The 17,446-nt window shown below is 40.1% G+C and overlaps 1 protein-coding gene across 2 annotated transcripts in view; it reads left to right on the top strand.

Annotated features, from left to right (window-relative positions):
- atrn (attractin) overlaps positions 1–17,446 on the top strand; it is a 130,720-nt gene that overhangs the window by 38,780 nt on the left and 74,494 nt on the right. The window contains exons 15-24 of one of the 2 annotated variants that reach the window (XM_051381533.1): positions 1,360–1,541; positions 4,297–4,516; positions 5,362–5,547; positions 7,616–7,861; positions 8,032–8,169; positions 10,056–10,149; positions 11,156–11,208; positions 12,892–12,986; positions 14,766–14,844; positions 15,506–15,660. In XM_051381533.1, coding sequence (XP_051237493.1) covers positions 1,360–1,541; positions 4,297–4,516; positions 5,362–5,547; positions 7,616–7,861; positions 8,032–8,169; positions 10,056–10,149; positions 11,156–11,208; positions 12,892–12,986; positions 14,766–14,844; positions 15,506–15,660 — 1,448 coding nt within the window. Of the gene's footprint in view, positions 1–1,359; positions 1,542–4,296; positions 4,517–5,361; positions 5,548–7,615; positions 7,862–8,031; positions 8,170–10,055; positions 10,150–11,155; positions 11,209–12,891; positions 12,987–14,765; positions 14,845–15,502; positions 15,661–17,446 lie in introns of both variants that reach the window. The other variant, XM_051381523.1, reaches the window with a different exon arrangement.

Here is a 17,446-nt window from a genome sequence, read left to right as displayed (position 1 = left end):
TTTTTAAACCTGGGCGTTATTTTCATGCATTCCTTCTCAGTTACGTGAACAATTTACACACAAACCTAATTTCTGAGAGTTAACAGGGATTAACCGATCGGTATCAGATATATTGAGCTTTAAGGACCCAATCCGATCCATTGTTTATGTCACCTGTCGCACAACCATTGTCAACTCTCTCTGTCCGCCTCTCCTCTCTGAGCTCTGTGTGTGAGAGAGCCAATAAGAGTAATTATTTAACTCAAGCCGCGTATGTACAGACGACGAAAATAATCACTCAGCAGAATACAGACAGTTCATGCAGGTAACTCAGTTAACAGCTGCACCAAAGCACCAAACAATGGAGAGAGAAACTCCCATCAGTCAGTGACCAGGCCAAAAAGATTACATAGAAGGTCTGTTATTTTATACTTTGTGTGGAAAAAAAACCAATCAAAAACATCAAGGGACAGCTTTGATGCTGGTATTTTTTTCTTGATGCAATTCATAGCATATGTTATTGTCAAGCATATACATTGGATAGATTTAAATTACTTTAATGTACTTGAAGTGGGCCCTGCGCACTGTATTATCAAAAAAATATACAAGTATCGGCAAATACTTAATATTAAATGACTCCGATCGGATCGAAAAAAGCTGACCGGGACATCCTTAATAGTTAATAAAATAAGTGATATAATGATATGGTTCAATATGAATGCATACGGATAGGCATTGCCTTGTTCTTATACATGTTGTCTAATAAGATATCAAGTCAAATGTTATTTATGGAACCCAAAATGACAAATCACAATTCGCTTCAGTCTTTATAAAACCGTCTGTCCTTAGATCCTTGATACGGGTACGGAAAAAACTCCCCAGAAACCCTTTTAACACTTTTCTCTCTTAAAACAAGAGAAAAAGGTGGCTCCTATATCTCCAGGAGGTTGTAAAATAAATCTGAGGGGTCACAAAATGATTAAAAGGATAAGAGAGAAGAAAAAACATCCCTGCTACATGAAATGATCTATTATTATATTTTCAGATTTGTCTCCAATTTTTTGTGAAGTACTGGATGGTTTTACCTCTTCAGACCTCTGAAATCTATTCAAATTGAGTGTTGAGGGTTGAACTGCTCACTCATCACAACTCTTATGAGACGTGGCAAGTAGACACTGCTCTGTTTTTCAAGGGTCACAAGCCAAAAAGTTTGGAAATCATTGCTTTTAGTGATGAAAAAGTATTTGATAGATGTATAGATAATCAAAAAAAAGTTGGATCCCAGTTCAACCCATTGACACGCTGCCAACTTGCATTATATCAACCTTCTGACCCGTAGTGTCTATAGCACCAACTCCTCCTTTGTTCTCTCCATCCCAGAAAACGTTTGCGGTGAAAGTTGGCATCTGGTGGGCAACTCCTGCCTGAAGTTCATCACGGCAAAGGACTCGTATGACAACGCTAAGCTGGCCTGCAGGAGCCACAACGCCGTCCTGGCCTCACTGACCACCCAGAAGAAGGTGGACTTTGTCCTGAAGGAGCTGCAGATTATGAGCGTGGTGGTAAGTAGGGGAAGGAGGAGGGTGGGGCGGTCCTGGGTATAAACTTGGGGAAATTGGGTCGTCACACCAACAGCAGATAAGATATCGATAACACTTGTGATGCTCAGAGAGTGGTTAAGATAAAATTGGATAAAAACAGCAAGAACCCCACATCAGCATCAAGACTGAAGAAGTATATAGCATCTAAATGAATAACTGAACAGTTCATAGAGCTTCTTCTTTGATGAATGAGATTTTCATGTTGAAGCAGAGGTTCATGTGTACATATGCAAAAATAATCCAACAAGACTGACACACTGATTCAAGAGAGACGACTACAAACATGCACCAGGGAACCTTATTATGTAATCTCTGATTTATGACCAAAAACTAGACTGTTGTACACCTTTTTAGTTTTTGCACTTGGATGTCTTTTGTTGTAGTTGCCCTCTTTTGAAATGTTTTTTTTTTTTTTCAATCTGCAGGCCAACTCTGCCTGGATTCTTTTTGTCAGTGATTTTTGGACCAGTGAGCGTGAAACAACTCTTCCATTAACAGATTCTTTCCTTAGAGCTTAGACATCTCTTACCTGCTCCATTAGAGCAAATACGCAGAAATCTATCCCAGCAATCGACTAACCATCGCGGGCTGCTGTTTATATCATCAGATGCAGCTCACATATCTACAGATAGATGTGTGAATGATGGGGACATTTACAGTGTTCGCTTTAATCTCTGCATCAAATGTGTGCGCTGGCATAACACACAGTAAATGCTGACTCTGAGAGAAGCAGCATAGATGCATACATGCTGATTTACTGAAGAAGTCCTGGATGTATTTGTCTTTGAAGATATATGTTTTGCCTTTTAATCTTTGATCTTACCCTCTTTTTTTTCTTTCTTTTTTACTCTCGGTTGCTTGTAATGTTGATGATCAAGAAATCCAGTATAAGCTTATATACATATATTCACTGTACAATGAACTGAGTATTGGCTCAAGAGTCAGATGTAAATTAAAACCACTCAGCTGCACTGAGTGAAAAAGCCTAAATTAAGCTTGAAGTCAATTATGGTTGGACTAATACATTTTATGAGGATGGGCAGAAAAAATAGATCATCATCAAGAGGGACCATGTTTTTCAGGTTTAATGTCATTTTTTACATTTCCTAAGCCGAAGATTTCAATCTGATTACCCAGAAATACTAATCTATTTTATAGAGCAGAAATGATCACGACAAACTAATCATTCTGTGGTTCCAGCTTCTTTAATGTGAAGATTATCTGCTTTACTCTCGAAATCATTGTAAACTGAATATTTTGGGGTTTTCAGACTGCTTGTCAGGCAAAATAACATTTGAACGTCACCCTGGGTTCTATAATAGACATTTTTTCTGGATCTTCTGACATTTTTTGCACTAAATTAATAATTTATCAATTGACTTAATATATAGAATAGGCAGCTGAATAAATGATAATAAAAGTATTTGTTAATGCAGCCCTAATGTGAAGAAAAGCCTCTTCCAAACGGAAACATTTCTTCAGCTGAAATACATTTCATACTGTAACATTTCCTGAATTAATAGACACTGTAGAAGTCTCAATTTTTCAAACTGATGAGGAAAAATGGTTTTGGGAGCATCATTGACCTAATCACAGCTAAATCCGTCTATTTATGTATTTCAGTATGTGTCTACCCTTGAGTGCACTCAAGAGTATTACATAATCCTGAATGTGTCAGAAGCACTGGGAGAGTGCAGCTCTAACGACCCGGTCTGCACTTAAATGAAACATGGTGTCATCTACAGCTGTAGTCCTGCTTTAATATTTTGGTAGATCACCCAGCAGGCACAAACACTGCCATCCCTCACTGAACCACCCATGCAAAATGTAAGCCACCTATGATCCTGCAAAGTGCCCCGCAGCCACCGCATGGCATATGTTGAAGCTAAAAAAGACAAAAAACATTTGAATCCAAATGAGAGTGTTTTCCAGCCATAATAATGAAGTTGTTTAGATTTCCCTTGTTGGTCTGGATTCATTTCTGTTGGTCAGTTTGTGCTTAAAGGTAGAGAAGAAATAAAATCGATCTTCTCTGGAACAACATTGGTATTCAAACTGTCCAGTTCAACAATAAAATGCTGTGCAGGCGCAGACACTCTGAAACATGCTTCACAAGTCTTCCTGCCATGTTATATTGATACTGTTGGTGCTGTTTAGCAGTTCCAACTATTTTCAGACAGGATCAATCAATCTAAGAAAAGCAATTAAATCCCGATGGAACAGTAATTCGACCCACGTCTGTGAGAGATCGAGCTCTCGTTGTTTACTACTACTGCAACAGCATGGCCATTGATTAGAGATGGGATGGATAACGGAGCCTCCCAAGTCAAGTGAAGTAAAGCTGCTTTTATTGCCACTCAGTCAGTCCAGAGGAATTTATCTCAGTACAGAAGAAATATTGCTTTTTTTGTTGCTTACAACCAGGGCAAGGTTGAGATTCTGAAAAAAACACATAGATATCAAAAGCTGTTTTTGGCATTAACACATTAGTCTTCAGCTACTGGCACTTGACTTGCAGTTTGCAACCTTTTTTGAGGACCTTTTTAAAGGGCTAAGAAGACCAAATGCAACCTAATTAAACATTTTTATCATCAGAAGAGGTTGAAATCTAAAAAAAGAAAACCTCACACACTGACGTGTTGAAGAGCTTTCATTTAAAAGAGAACAGTGTGTAAAATCTTGGTTTTCACTTTGGCATACTGTTGTGTGTTTGCAGTACAAAGCCACAGTGACGCCCTGGGTGGGGCTCAGGAAAATCAACGTGTCGTACTGGTGCTGGGAGGACATGTCACCCTTTACCAACACCACCCTGCAGTGGCTGCCCGGCGAGCCGAGTGACGCCGGGTTCTGTGGCTACCTGGCTGAACCAGCATCCAGCGGACTGAAAGCTCAAACCTGCATCAACCCAGTGAATGGCAGCCTGTGTGAGCGGCCAGGTTGGTTCCCAACACTCAATGAAACTAGTAAACAAACGGAAATAATGAGAATAGTTTATGCCTGGAACAATTCATTTTCAGCAAATACAGTAGCTAGTAGATTACATGCTGATTCATGGTAACTCACCTGAATAAACAACCACCATGTTCTGGAAATGTCAGGTAAATACTTCGACATTAAAGGCTCAGACTTTGGTTTTCCGTGCTTGTTTGTAATGTGTTATGGAAGTACATTACTAAACTGCTGCTAACCCCTTCAAAGGTCTGCTGTGTAGGATTTAGTAGCATCTTGCAGTGTAGTTGCAGATTGCAACCAACTCGCCTCCAAGCAATGTTGGAGACATAGAAACTACTGTGGTCGCAAAACTCTCGAAAAACATGAAAGGCTCTATCTCCAGCCAGTGTTTGCTTTGTCCTTTCTGGGCTACTGTAGAAACATGGGGGTTCAACATGGTGGTTCAACATGGTAGCCTCTGTAGATAGAAACGGCTCATTCTAAGTAGGAATGTCACAATACCAGATATGTAGTAGTCATCATCAGTGAAAGGCCACGATTGCTACCGAGTCCTGAACCAATACTTGTATTTTCCTTAATAATTCAAGTGAATAGCTCTGCATTGCATTAAGAAAGAAAATCCCTACAAGCTGTTCCTTAATATTTTATACGTAATGTATTAATATTAACATAGCCCATTATTTTTATTTAGATTAAATTTAGTAACGCCTTGTTTATCACAGTCCAGTAGAGTTCAGCATGAAGAGAACCACCAGAGGAGGTCTAACTCCCACTGACACATTCATACCCTGAGAGCCTTGAAGGTAACCTCTTTTAAAATGTTCCTCAGCCAACCACAGTGCCAAACCATGCCGGACACCGTGTGCCATGAGAACCACCTGCAGCGAGTGCACCAGCAGCAGCTCTGAGTGTATGTGGTGCAGCAACATGAAGCAGTGCGTCGACTCCAACGCCTACGTGGCCTCCTTCCCCTTCGGACAGTGCATGGAGTGGTACACCATGAATACTTGTCCACGTAAGACACCTTCTTCTTCTTCTTCTTCTTCTTTTCTCACTCTTGTTTATTACTTTACAGGTTTAGTATCACAATCATTGTGATCTTGTCTACTTTTTTATTTTGGTTAAACATTAATATATACACATCTGAAATATTGAGTCTGAAATTAATTAATACTTCTTTACATATAATAACAAAAAAGTATTTAATTGCATTCTGTTTCCTTCATATTCCTTCGTGAGAATCTGTGTGTAAACTGAAATTAAAACCCCCCCCAGATATTTATTAGAATACAGGAGTGAAGTAAAAAGAAATGATTTAATAACGCTTGATAAAGGCAGGACATTTCTGCCATTACTATCCTTGGCATTAAGTCCATCAGTATTACTAGTGGTAGAGGTGTTACTGTACGTGTACCCTTTTTATAAATTATATAAGGAGAGTTTATACAGACCTTGAAAACTTTAGAACCTGTTAATCTTTCACAGTTTCAACTCTTGAACTCCTCTTGGCAACACCTCTATTTTAGGGGGTCCATGATTTTCTGTCTTGAAAAAATGTTATTTTGTAGTAAATTTAAGCTTTTTCTTTTAAGGACATTCTTGTTATCCATAAAATTAGAACCAAATTCCATCCTTACATACTTCCTGGGAAATGTAAGGAGCAGCAAAACGATGCATTACCCTCCTCTCTTGGTAACAAGTAAACTTCTTGGATTCTGTTTTGTAATCTATAATGTCTTTTCATCCTTTGACTTGACTCATTGATCTGATCATACCTCTGTGTAAGAACCTTTTTGCAGTGTTTGCTTTGGCAGCCTTGGCTTTGGCATCTCTTGAGTCAAAACCCATTGATTATACATAAAATGTTTACTTTTAAGAGTGCACAAATCTACCCCTGCATTTCGTACAGTCCTCGTCCTATTTATTCCAAACAAATTTCTGTTGCTGTAGAATAACACTTTCTGTCTGACACATGGAAATGTTTAAACTATTTAAACCTCTGATTAAGTTGCAACAGCTACATGCATAACTACCACCCTCTCAGGCAGGATTCACGAGCCTCCATCTGCGAAAGGAGAAAAACTCAACTCAAAGTAAATCATAAATCATGTAATGTTGCAGTTAATGTTCTCATATGCATATGTAGCAATCTTTATCAGACTTTAAAAAGAGACCATGAAAGGCAACATTTTAAATAACCATGGCTCTCTGGAGCAGAGCAGTGTTTGTTTAACCTTCATTTAGCCGAGCGCTTTAAACTGTGGCCCCTCCAGTGGATGAGATGGGGATAAATAATCCGGTTTACTAGTTTGATAACTTAGTCTCCGGCTGGTGCTTTGTTTTTGTACGGCGCAGCAGAGAACCATTTTAATTTATTTAACCTGGCAGGTCAATTAGGTACAAATCGTTGCTTACATCCATAGGCAGAGAAACCCCTCGAGAGGGTGAGAGCTAGGAATTAAAATATAGGCAAATATGTATGGAGAGCAGGTGGAGAGAACCAGTGGCTGCGGAATGAGCTAAATTAACTGTTGAGCCCTGTAGAGGCGTTGTGGGTGTTATTATTTCAAAAGTTTGGAAATGTTAGACCCTACTTACTAACACCCAATAACAGAATCACTCTTACCCATTTATTATTGGTGCTGTGTTATTGTTGCTATTAATGTTTCATAAGACGGTAAGTGATTGATTAATTGAAACCTTTAGTTACACAAGGGAACCTCACTGAGAACAAGCTCTCTCTCCACAGGAATGCCTTGTTTACACTGGTTAACGGAAGTCGAACAAGTTGTATATATTTTTATGATAAAAGCACTGCAGCTACAATAATAAAGACGATTGCTATATGGCAGCTAACTAGCTTAGCTTTAAAATAAAGACTGGAAGCAGGGGGAAACCGCTAGCCTGCCTCTGTCCAAAGCTCACTAATTCATTCATTTACTGACACTGACTGCCCTGTTTTTGTGACACTGGTGGATTTAAAAAAAACAGATTTTTCAAAAACAATCATTATATCAGTCTTCACAGTAATCAATATCCTGCATTGTTTTATAACTGGTGCCGTGCTGTGTGTTTTGCTGCAGCGGAGAACTGCTCCGGGTACAGAACATGTGGCCAGTGTCTGGACCAGCCGGGCTGCGGTTGGTGCACAGACCCCAGTAACACGGGCAAAGGTCAGTGCATCGAGGGTTCGTATCGTGGGCCCTTCCAGACCTCCGTCCCGGCCCCGTCCACTCTGCCCGGCCTTCCCGCCAGCCCCCAGCCGGCCCTCAACGCCAGCATGTGCCCCGGCGAGGCCAAATACAACTGGTCCTTCATCCACTGCCCAGGTAGGGAAGAATGAGCTTGTTTTGTAGTTTAAGAAGTTCAGAACTCGTGCAGATCCCAGACTGCACGTCACTTTCTCTTCTAACAAATTAGAAAATTCATTCATGTTTGGGCCTGGGGCTGTTTATTTAAAAGAAGTGTGTGTGTGTGTGCTTTGTTTACTCTTTGGCAGCCTGTCAGTGTAACGGTCACAGCCAGTGCATCAATGAGAGTGTATGCGAGAAGTGCGAGGACCTGACAACGGGCCGACACTGCGAGAGTTGCGTCTCCGGCTTCTACGGAGACCCGACCAACGGGGGCAGCTGCCAGCGTGAGTATCCGCGGGCCCTTCAGTCAGCACTAAATCAACCAGTCAGTCTTTCTGCGCACAGCTTCATTTAACTTGTCAGTATTTTACAGTTCAGTTTTATGTCGGCCATTTTCCTGATTCCTGGCTGCACAGTAAAGCGGCCCTGTGGGATATTAAAGCTTTACTCCGCTCTATGGCTAATACTGACAGTCAGTCAATCTGACAACAAATCTATCGGCCATTCCTTCGACAGTTTAATTTAGCTTACCAATACCTTACAGACATGCTGTATGTTTTTTTTTTTTTTTTTTTTTTGCTGTAATTTCATGTGTCCCTCTGGAATATATATTTACTTGGTTCTACATCAGAGACAGCCAATCAATAACCCAGACTCTCTGCATATCTTCATCTGTCGGTATTATGCATTCGTTGTTTATGCTTCTTATTTTCCGCCTTCTGGTTGTACAGCAAAGTGCTTCTCAATAGACACGTTTTACTTCACAGCTAATCATGGCATTGTTTATATCAGTGTGACTCAGGAGGCATTATGAGCATAAGTAAACAGAACAAATAAAGACCAAGCACACATATAAATAAGGATAAATCATAGCATGGCTTGTTGTTCCACCAGCTGTCTCGCCAAACCTAATACATGTAGACATTTGGCATCTGTTAACACCCACCGAAATGGTCTCATGGGGTGTGGAAAGTCACCCTCTGCTGCGGAAGGAGCTGGAGCTCTTGTGGGAGATGAAGTATTTAATTGTTTGTGGAACAAAACTTTTTGGGACATCCCCCCCCCCCTTCTTGTCCTTTCCTTGGAGAATGAAACGCTGTGTTGCAGACAGGGCTACAGACTGTTGTTTGTGTCCATGCGGTGAACAACATTGGAGTCTCTTGGTGCGCTTCTGAAAAAGGTGGCTCCAGGGGCCCCCTGGGGAACTATAAAACTAAAGTCAGCAATGACAAAAAAAAAGCCTTGAGGGGGGGCGCTTGGGACGAACTGCCTTCCCTGACCTGAACCAAAGTAGTTCTTTTCTATTGGACACATATAGGCCTGTTCCCTTAACAGGGAACCGGCTCTGTTCTGGTGCAGTCACCTAGTTTTTAACCGTTCAGAGTATTTCTATCAAACAAAAAGTGGTTCAGAACCAAAAAAAGTTGGTTCCCAGCTGGAACCAAAAAATTGCAGATGGTCCTTGGGAACCAGAGTGGGTGTGTCATATTCTACAGGTTGTTGTGCACTGTGCAGCGCCCCCTGTTGATGAAGCATCCGTTTACAATGGTTCATCAATCGGCTGGTTCACTAGGTAGCACCAAGGTTCCAAGAATCTTGAACGGATCCGGTTCAATCAAAAACTACTTTGTTGGAAAAGGGGCCATAGAGGTAGTTCATAACTGTACCTGGTACCTGAACACCTTCAGCCAAACTTATTATCACATCTGTGTGTGGTGAGGGTGAGTTGGGAATATCTGACCTGATCCTAGGGGGCAAGAAACATTCAGGAAAGCAGAGTTGCCATCAAATCTGTCACAACTGTGTCAAAGTACATTCAAGATGTACAAGAAAAGCTCTTATTTAGTAAAAACATCATATTTCTTATACATAAACCTATGGGTAAATGTTGAATTAAATGTACTTGACTCACAGCATAACAAAATGTTTTTGTTTTATTATTTAATTGCTTAATATCATACAGTTTTTACTCCGTATTCTGCAAAGAAAAAGGGAGTTCCCATTCATATTACATAAGAGTTAATCTATCACCCTCTATATAATTACGTACAGTCAATATTCTCTTATCTAGAGTGATAGCAGTCATTAAATGTTAAAAATGGTATGGTATTGTTTTACTGAGGGGCTTCAACTCATTTTACAATTCTAATGTTTTATGTCTTTTGTTCAGCCTGCAAGTGTAACGGCCATGCAAGCATGTGCAACCCCAACAACGGCAAGTGCTTCTGCACCACTAAAGGCATCAAAGGAGATCGCTGCCACCTGTGAGTTCTGCCTTTTCCATCAGATTTCCTCCTCTGTTCTCTCTCATTCTCTTCTACACTTGGGCTGTCATGTCTTAGCCCCTCACAGTTAAATTATGGGAGGGGGAATATGATTTAGTCTTTTTTTTTTTTTTGTCCATATGCCCGTCAGATACTGTTTGTGTGACAGTGAACCACATAACTTTTTACAGGATTCGTTGTGGACGAGCAATTAAACTGGGGATCGTACTTTCTAATGTTCCCAGGAATTATCAGGCAGTTAAAACAAAAAAACAACAAAGCCTCGAGGCTGCTAAGGCTGTGTGCTTGAGTTGTGTGAACTTCATTCATGCAGCAACTGAACACTGGTCTTCAGTAGTGCTAGTAGAGGAGGAAGAATAACTGTAAAACATGATATAATCTGTATTTGCATGTTTTCAGAAGTCAAGACCCTTTTTTTGATTTGCAATAATGTTTTAAATCCAATGATTGTTTGAGAAAGTAAAGACCTGCGTGGGTGGATGTTAATATGTTTAGATTTTAAGAAAAGTCAATACCCTCTGCCTTTTTGTTTTACTGGCACACTGTAGTAGCAGCTGTTCATTAGTGCTGCAGTAGCAGCACTAATCTTAACTTTGGCCCTCATTACCATTGGGCTTCCCAAAACCCATTAAAAACTTAGGATACACTTTCAGGAATGAGTGGTCATCAGTATGAAAATTAGGCTATTTTTGTCTTTTTGAAAGCTTTTGTAGTCAGAAGGTTTCTGTTTGTGATGTCTGTCAGCTTCTTCGCTCTTTCTTCTTTCTCTGTTTTCTTTTCATCGCACTCTCACCGACTGAAGGTCAACAGTGTGTTCTCTCAGCTCCGTATCTGACACATGGATTTCCTACAGCTTTGTTTTTATTAGCAATTAAATCTGATCCACTTTTCTTCCTCTCTGCCTTCTTTTCTTCCCCTTCTTTCTCCATCTACCCCATGTTTTGCCTCATTTCCGTTCATCCCATCCTCCATCCCTCTCGTTCAGGTGTGAAGTTGAGAATCGTTACCAAGGCAACCCCCTCAAAGGAACATGCTACTGTAAGTGGAATTCCAATTACCAGCTTCATACATTAAAAAAAGCCACCGTGAGGCCTTAGTCTTCTCCCTTGTTCAGGTCAATGCCAAGACAGTTACATGGCTCTTAAAATCAAAGTAGGTCTGAAGTAGTTTGATGTAATAAAGAAACAAAAGCCGGAGGAGAAACCTTTTTTAAAAAGTCGCGGGTGGAAAGAGACACAGATGTTTTTAAGGACCGTCTTTGTGTTTCTCCTGCTGCAGTGACAGACTGCAGTATGGCGGTCCACACTGCAGATTAGTCTCCTGTCATTATTATTCTTGACAGTTGTGATTATTTAGAATATAATCATGTAGATAGGAAATTGGTACATCTGATAAAACATGGAATTTAACTTACTTTGTCCTCCATTGTCCACAAACACTCATTCCTCATTATTTCTTAATCTGATAATACTTTTTAGGAATACAGAAGGAGCCAGGAGTGGGTGATATATGGCTCTGAAATAATATCTTGATATTTCAGGGTCTTTGTAACATAAATCTTAGCTACTGAAATCGCTCCCCTTTTTGGCACTAACTGCTCCACCCTGGAGCTAGTAGCAGCGTTACTTTCACTTTCAGCCATGTTTCTTGTTGCTGTGCATCAGGGTGTGACGCCATTATGCCAACAAGTCAGAATATTGCCAATATCACCATTTATATTCCTTTTTAATCATATTCTATGGATACTGTCGTGAACAATATGGTATGCACACCCCTAGAAAGAGCTATTAATAATGGTAGACCAGGGGGAGTTGACAAAGTTGGAGCACTTGTATCAACTTGCATCAATAGAAGAATCACATGGGTCAGTTTGTGTTGTTCAATGTGGTTTCCACAACTCTTTTTTTGTGACTGTCTTGAAGGGGTGTTTCTATTCACAATGTAAATTATTAGACAGAATTTGGGTCGTTGGTGCCAAACAATCTGAGGATTTTGCTACTTTTCCCTATTGTAATTTCTTTGGGTGTTAGACTGTTGGCAGAATGAAACATTTGAGGTGACGTCACCTGTCACCTCAAGTTGCATGAAAAAGTGGCATGTAATGGGAGAGAGACCTGAAAGCACATGAGTAGGTGAGGTAGTGCAGACAGACGAGAAACTGATACTTTTAGTATCCACAGTACGTATCTAATGTAATGTGAGTAGCCAGTACGGTCAGTAAGCGTGAAAGGAAAGTAGCTTTCCTATGCAGGTTTTTAAAGTCTGCAAGAGAACGTAAAATGCATTATAAAGAGAGGTGTAAAAAAGTGGACAGAAAAATCTGGAACACATGGGAGAATGATTTGGTTCGTGCCTGGTTCGTGCATGACTCTCTGTTTGTAAACTCACTGACTTTTTATATATTATCGTGATCCAGAGGCAGTGATCTCCAGCTGTATTTTAATGCAGGCCTGCACACAGCCATACAACCCAGCCTTCATGACCTTCTTCACAGACAACTGACAGCACACTCTAAAATCTTCAGGTCCATCCAAGAAAGTCAATAGAGTCTTGAAATAGGAAAAGAATGTGGATCTGGGTAATTTCCTGCCCCGAGCGCTGTGTGAGAACATGTTCTTGTGTGACTTTCAAACTCGGCTAATCGAGCTTTTCTTCTTCTTCTTTTGTAATCCCCACCACGCTCTCCCACACCCACTCCGCCGGCTCGATCACTTCAAACAGACACGCTCCTCATCGACTACCAGTTCACCTTCAGCCTGTCGCAAGAGGACGACCGCTACTACACCGCCATCAACTTCGTGGCCACACCTGAGGAGGTATGTCTCTGACAGTGAACGCCCCGCCGTCGCAGCAGCTGTCACTTTTATTAGGATTAAAGATTGTATAGTCAGCACCAGATGATGATGGTGGTGGTGGTATACCCCCTCGGTTATTGTCAAACAGGTTTCTTCCGAAGACACTTCTCCAGTTGTGTCTTTAGCATTTTGGTGATAACAGTGATTAACATGAGTGAAAATGCTATGGTTAGTCAACATCTCCTTTTTAAGAGAGACCTGTGCACAAGAACAAATATAATTTCTCCAAAATGTCAACTTTACATGAGCTGAGAATAACAGCCCCCTTTTTCAATATGGTGACAGTGCATTTTTCAGCAAATGCAAAGGGGTTTTTAATGGTTTATTTAGTTAAAGAAGAATTATAAAGGAAGGAACACTTCATTCTGAGTCACCAAATTTGGAGATAAATGCTTTTCATTGGACAGACAGCAGCATAGATAACGGCGCAGACACCCACAGCACTTAATTTACATACACAATAATCATTTAGCTCCACATTAAAGAAAGCAATTACAAGTAGCACTCAAAATGCTTGAGTATATTGTATTAAAATCTTCAGAAGTAATGAGAGAGATTTTAATTTCATAAGAAAAACAAGCAGCAACCATAACAACCCAGTTAACAGAAGGGAAACAGTATAACAGCAAACTGTTTAGCAGTATTATATCATAATGGTATCTAAATTAAGTTGGGATAGGCCCATTGAGACTGAGATCTTTTTTTTTAAAGGGAGACTCTTGTACATAAAAGGGTGTAACTACATAATTAAAAATATTACAATATATCAAGCTACCAAAGAACAATAATATAGAACAGCCAAAAAAAATGGTATATAATAATATAAACATAAGCATAATTGATAAATAATAAGATGAAAAATCATACCAAAAAACAAACTAACTAATGAAATAAACAGAACGGGCCCCACTCACTCTTAATATAATGAACAAATTGAGGGGAAAAAAACCCCCTCAGGCTCGACACTTCCCCCAGTACAAGTCAGTGTGCCACGGATGAGCAAAAACAGACTGAAATGTAATGTCGTAGTGTGATCTACACTCCTCACACAGTCAGTCACACAGATGTTTTGCCAGCAAATGAAAGCTTGTCCAGTCCTGTTTACCTGGCTGCAGCATCTGGAGCCCAAACTGAAACACAAGCATCCGATTAGATAACCCAGATGGCATCTTTCCCCTGACAACGCTTTTACCAACTGGGAACAAATGCAGAACTGCAGTCCCTCTGTCAGCTAGAGGTGTGCATAATTGATAATGAATTAAGAAAATATTTAGAATTTTCCTTAATTGAGCCTCTTTAAGCATTAATCTCCACTAAAGCTATTTCAATGATTATTAACACTGCCTTTCAATCAGTAAGTAAACATGAATTAGGTCTTAATTTACACCTACATGATGTTATCAAAGCTGATAACACTGCACAACTGCACATACAGTATCTGGATACGTATCATTTTCCTCATTGACTCATGTTCAAACATTTGTTTTGCTAATTCAGCTTCCATTAGCTGTGCAAATTTGCTCTAGTCTGCAATACAGTAACTGTTTGTACAGCTGTGAAATGGTCTGGTTTCTCTGCTCTACAATGATTTGCAGTAAAGCAGAGCAACCCTTTTAGTCCTGGTCCATCCCTGTCCACTGTACATTTATGTGATATCTGGGACTTAAAGATGATGATGATGATGATGATGATGATGATGGTGGTGACTGCGTGTTTTCTGTGTTCTCTCTCCCTCCTCAGCCAAACCGGGATCTAGACATGTTCATAAACGCCTCCAAGAATTTCAACCTGAACATAACCTGGGCCACTAGCTTCACAGGTACGCCTCAACAAACAGTCCCAGTTTTTTCTGTGAAAATGATTAATTGCAGCTGAACACTTCAGACTTAATTCAGTGAAACAGAAGGTGGCAGCAGGTGGCAGCTCCCACCCATCCTCTGTCCTCGGGTTGCCAGGCCAGGTGTCTTCATCCTGTAGGCCTTTTCCGCAGTTTAATACAACAAGGAACATTTAGATCAGATTGTTTTGTTTTGCTAAATGTAAGATGAAGGTAAAGATGCATCAGGTAACAGCCTGGTAGTAGTCTTGCATATTGATTTAAAAGTGAATTGGTAGTTTATTACTTTCCCTCCTGTAATATTTAATTGTTGATGTTTGGTTACCTAAAATGGGGTAATCACATTAAGAGAGTGCTGTCATGTTTGATTTGGATGAAAAAATCCTCAATTCCAGTAAGTTTGTGTTCTCAGAGTTTATGTAGTATAGAGGAAAACCATTTTCATGTTTAAGTTTGTAGAAATACAGCCATTTAATGTCTACTGTATCTCCCTGTCTTCATTCATCTGTCTTTATCTTATTACCCCCCCACCCCATATTACATGTTCTTCCTCCAATTTCTCTTCATCACTCTCTGTCACACTCTGGTTTCCCTTCTCCACCTTCTGCCCCTCTTTTCTGCTCTTCTTTCTGTCTTTCAGCAGGCACCCAGACCGGGGAGGAGATCCTCATCGTCTCTCGGAGCAACATCAAGGAGTTCAAAGACAGCTTCTCCAACGAGAACTTTGACTTCCGCAACAGCCTCAATATAACGTTCTTTGTCTATGTCAGCAACTTCACATGGCCCATTAAGATTCAAGTAAGCTTTAGCTCAAGACGAAATACAGTAATGACATAGTTTGTGCCGCAATATAATGACATTAATTAGTCTTCTATGCTTCACTAGATGTGTGTGTTATTACTGCATTTTAACCAGTGATTGTATGTTTCGCTAAAATAAAAGCACATGCCTACATTTTTAAGAAAAGGTAGGTGAAGAGCAGGCAACTGTATTGCAATGCGTTCAAACCATATCGTGTTAAAGTTATGATCGTTACTGTCCACTATTCTTAATTCACAGCAATACACATTTTAGGAATCACCACCTTAAGTTGCAATATAAAAATGAAATTGCATTTTGTCTGCTGAAATCCACAACAGACGAGCAACTCATTTCCAGTCATTGTGATGCTTTAGTTTCATGTTAAATGACCAGATTTAATATTGAGAACGACACATTCAGCTATGACGTCCAAGGATCGGCCTCCACTGACTGATAAGTTGAACAGGGAAGAAAGCTGGTGCTTGAACTCTATATATGGGAGTCTCTTGTGCTTTGACCACATGGGAAAGCAAAAATGATGGTGATGCTTGGGAACGTGTGAACAAAATGTGACAGAAAGGGAAAGTCACAATGAGAAATGTGAGAGAAATGATCATCTGCGTTGCACTTTAACACAATATTGAATTATGACAGATGTCTCACACGCCATTAACCCAGTGCAGCTTTAATGCCAAGACATGTCGCTTCTTCTAGTAATACATATAGAACATAACGCATGATAAAAATATGATTTACTTAAGAAGAGCACGAGTATAAACCTAAACAGGCCAAGCTGTCCTGAATATTTACTGACTGTAGCAGTGATACTTGTGCTGAAATGTATGTATTCATGCACTTTAAATAAAAGCATCTACAAAATGCCATTAATTCATTTCTGCAAATGTGTTTTCATGTGCAGAGTTATCCCATATTCGGCTTGTGTCTATGTGGGCAAATAAACACTAACACATACATGCTTGCATACACATACTGTGGTCAGTTTGCACTGTGACTGGTCAACTTGTCTGATTTAAAAGCCACTTTTCTACTTTATAAACCAAAGAGTTGGCTGGTAAAATGTAAATGTTGGCAGTCACCAGTAAAATGTGGTCAGATGGGCGGGGGGGCGGTTTCCTGCATTTGGTGTGCAGGAGCTTTTCTTCAGTGTTGATGTGGCTCCTTGGCAGTAGTAGTGAATAGGACTCTATGTCTGCTTGCCCGGTAGCTGGCGGTTTGTGTTTATGCAGCCGAGCTACAATCGCTGCGCTAGGTGAAGCGCTGCCATGTGGATGGCTGCTGGAGAGCAAACTGTCTCTCAATAGTGCTCTTACTGTACGCCTGTGACAGAAGTCATGTCAGCGTAATGTTGGGGTTTAATGCCTCTAAGAACTTAATTTGCAACAGGATGAAAGTCGACTCATTTTAGTCTGTTTATTCAGTGTGGATTTTTTCACTGTAAAAAAAGGCTTTAATGTGTAAAATGTCCATTTGCCCGATATTCTGTGTTGTCATCACCTTACTCAGTTTGCATTTATCATAGACATGTTTTTGATTGGTCCGCAGGTGTCCATAAACATCTTATAATCAACTTTATAACTCAGATATCGGTTATTGGTTAATGTTCTTTTCAATATTCTATGCTCAAACTTCACCAATAGTACTAATACTAACACTAGATATTGGAAAAACCTGAATCAACGCCATTATAAAAACAGATTCAACAAAAGGATTTATTATAGGGCTACTATTATATCTGTCATTTTCATATAGCACCAGAGGCACC

Source organism: Dicentrarchus labrax, unplaced genomic scaffold, assembly GCF_905237075.1.
Source record: "Dicentrarchus labrax unplaced genomic scaffold, dlabrax2021, whole genome shotgun sequence".
Lineage (NCBI taxonomy): Eukaryota > Metazoa > Chordata > Actinopteri > Moronidae > Dicentrarchus > Dicentrarchus labrax.
Note: the sequence above shows the minus strand (reverse complement) of the source record. Positions and strands in the feature narration are given on the sequence as shown.